Source organism: Cebus imitator, unplaced genomic scaffold (assembly GCF_001604975.1).
Source record: "Cebus imitator isolate Cc_AM_T3 unplaced genomic scaffold, Cebus_imitator-1.0 Scaffold223, whole genome shotgun sequence".
Classification (NCBI taxonomy): Eukaryota; Metazoa; Chordata; class Mammalia; order Primates; family Cebidae; genus Cebus; species Cebus imitator.
Window position 1 is genome coordinate 1,523,031 of NW_016107538.1, and position 1,756 is coordinate 1,524,786.

Below are 1,756 nucleotides of genomic sequence, written 5' to 3' on the forward strand. Positions count from 1 at the left end.
CCTCCTGAGCAGCTGGGATTACAGGCATGCGCCAACATGCCCAGCTAATTTTTTGTATTTTTAGTAGAGACGGGGTTTCGCCATGTTGACCAGGATGGTCTCGATCTCTTGACCTCGTGATCCACCCGCCTCGGCCTCCCAAAGTGCTGGGATTACAGGCATGAGCCACCGCACCCGGCCAGCTTGACCTTCTAGTAGATCTTTAGCTTCATTGATTTTGGCTACTATATAAGGAGATCCTCCTTTGTCAGGATGATTTAAAAGCATAATTTGTCGGTGAGCATCTCTTATTTTCCCTTTATTGGCAGTAGGCCTTACACCTAGTATTAATGCTGCTTCCCGCTTTGTCATTTTGGGTTCAAACCCACCTCTGTAATAGCCACCACTGAAGGCAGATTTTGGTAGACTTTGAAAAACTTGTTTTACTTGAGGCTCCATATGCTTCATGGCTTGCAAAACATAACGGCCTGCAAATCCTGCAGCTGCAATGGTCAGTCCAACTGCTACCATTGTACTGGCCATGGCTGCTGCGGCTGGCTTCCCTCGCTTCCACCGGGAGCCCGGCTCATCCCAGCGCAGAGACCGTGGCGGACGCCCGCACACCCCGAGCAGAGCGACACACCTCCCATTCATTCTTTTAATAAACATTTGTTAAGCTCCTCCTGTGTGCCAGGCAGTATCCTAGACACTAGGGTCACAGTGGCGAACAGGATGGACTAAATCCCTGTTCTTCCTCTAGCAGGGGGAGACAGACCACACACAAGACTGTGTGAGAGTGGGTGATACAGTAGCGTGGGGGTATGGCTACTCAGGAGAAGGTAATGTGTGAGCTGGCACATGGAGAAAAAGCAAGCAGGGGCCACCAGAAGAGCCTGGTGAGAGTTCCAGCAGAGGGTACAAAGACCCCGAGGCTGGAAAGCGCCTGGTGTGTCTGAGAACCAGCAGGAAGGCCAGTGTCGCGGGGGCGGGAGGGCAGGAGAAGTGAGACCAGGAGGTGGGAGGGCAAATCAGAGGCCCATGCTTGGATTTCGCTCAGGTGCCATGAGATCGCACCCGAGGGAAATGAGACCTCATCACATGGCTTCTGAATGAAGAATGCACTGAGCATGCATGTGAACCAGCAGAGGCCCTTAGGTTCCAGCAGAGCTCAAACTTCCAGCTTTCCAATGCTGAAGAATTAGCTCAGTCTCTTCATGGGATTCCAGGTTCCAAGGGCCCCCTGTCCTGCTCTATCCCATATATATCCCCTCTACCCAGGTGGAGCCTGTCCCGTGGCCAGTGCCATGAGAGCCTTACACTCTTCATCCACCTGGCAATGCTCCTCTCCAGGATCCATTTCCTGGTTGTAGGGGTGCGGTGTCCAGAATAGGAGGCACCAGAGCTCTTTCTTCTCCATGAGGGAGGGGGACAGCCCTTCCTCCCCAGTCTGCAGGGACCTGCAGGGATGAGCTAGCAGCAGCACCAAGGCCTTGCCAGTCTTTGTGAGGGCACACCACTTCACCACAGTGGTCGTTTGCAAAGAAGCAGGTGTGCTTCCTCCTTCAGGAAGCCTTCCTTCCAGGCTCCCCTCTACTTGCTTTCTGTGGTGTTATCGCAGCCCACAGGTTCTGTATCCTGCATGCCCCTCAACCCCTACCAATCTTCAAGGTCTATACCATGCCTATAATCCCAGCACTTTGAGAGGCCAAGGTAGGCAGATCTCGAAGTCAGGAGATCAAGACCATTCTGGCTAACACGGTGAAACCCTGTCTCTACT

The 1,756-nt window shown here is 53.1% G+C and overlaps 2 protein-coding genes across 3 annotated transcripts in view; one reads left to right on the forward strand and one right to left on the reverse strand.

Moving 5' to 3' along the window:
- Positions 1 to 622, reverse strand: part of LOC108281314 (mitochondrial import inner membrane translocase subunit TIM14-like) — a 1,744-nt gene extending 1,122 nt beyond the window's left edge. Inside the window, exon 1 of the mRNA XM_037727204.1 lies at positions 175 to 622. Within this exon, the coding sequence (XP_037583132.1) occupies positions 175 to 522 (348 nt within the window). The 5' untranslated portion in view covers positions 523 to 622. The remainder of the gene's footprint in view (positions 1 to 174) is intronic.
- The window catches only part of LRRC75A (leucine rich repeat containing 75A), a 49,017-nt gene that overhangs the window by 44,757 nt on the left and 2,504 nt on the right, over positions 1 to 1,756 (forward strand). The window lies entirely within an intron of this gene.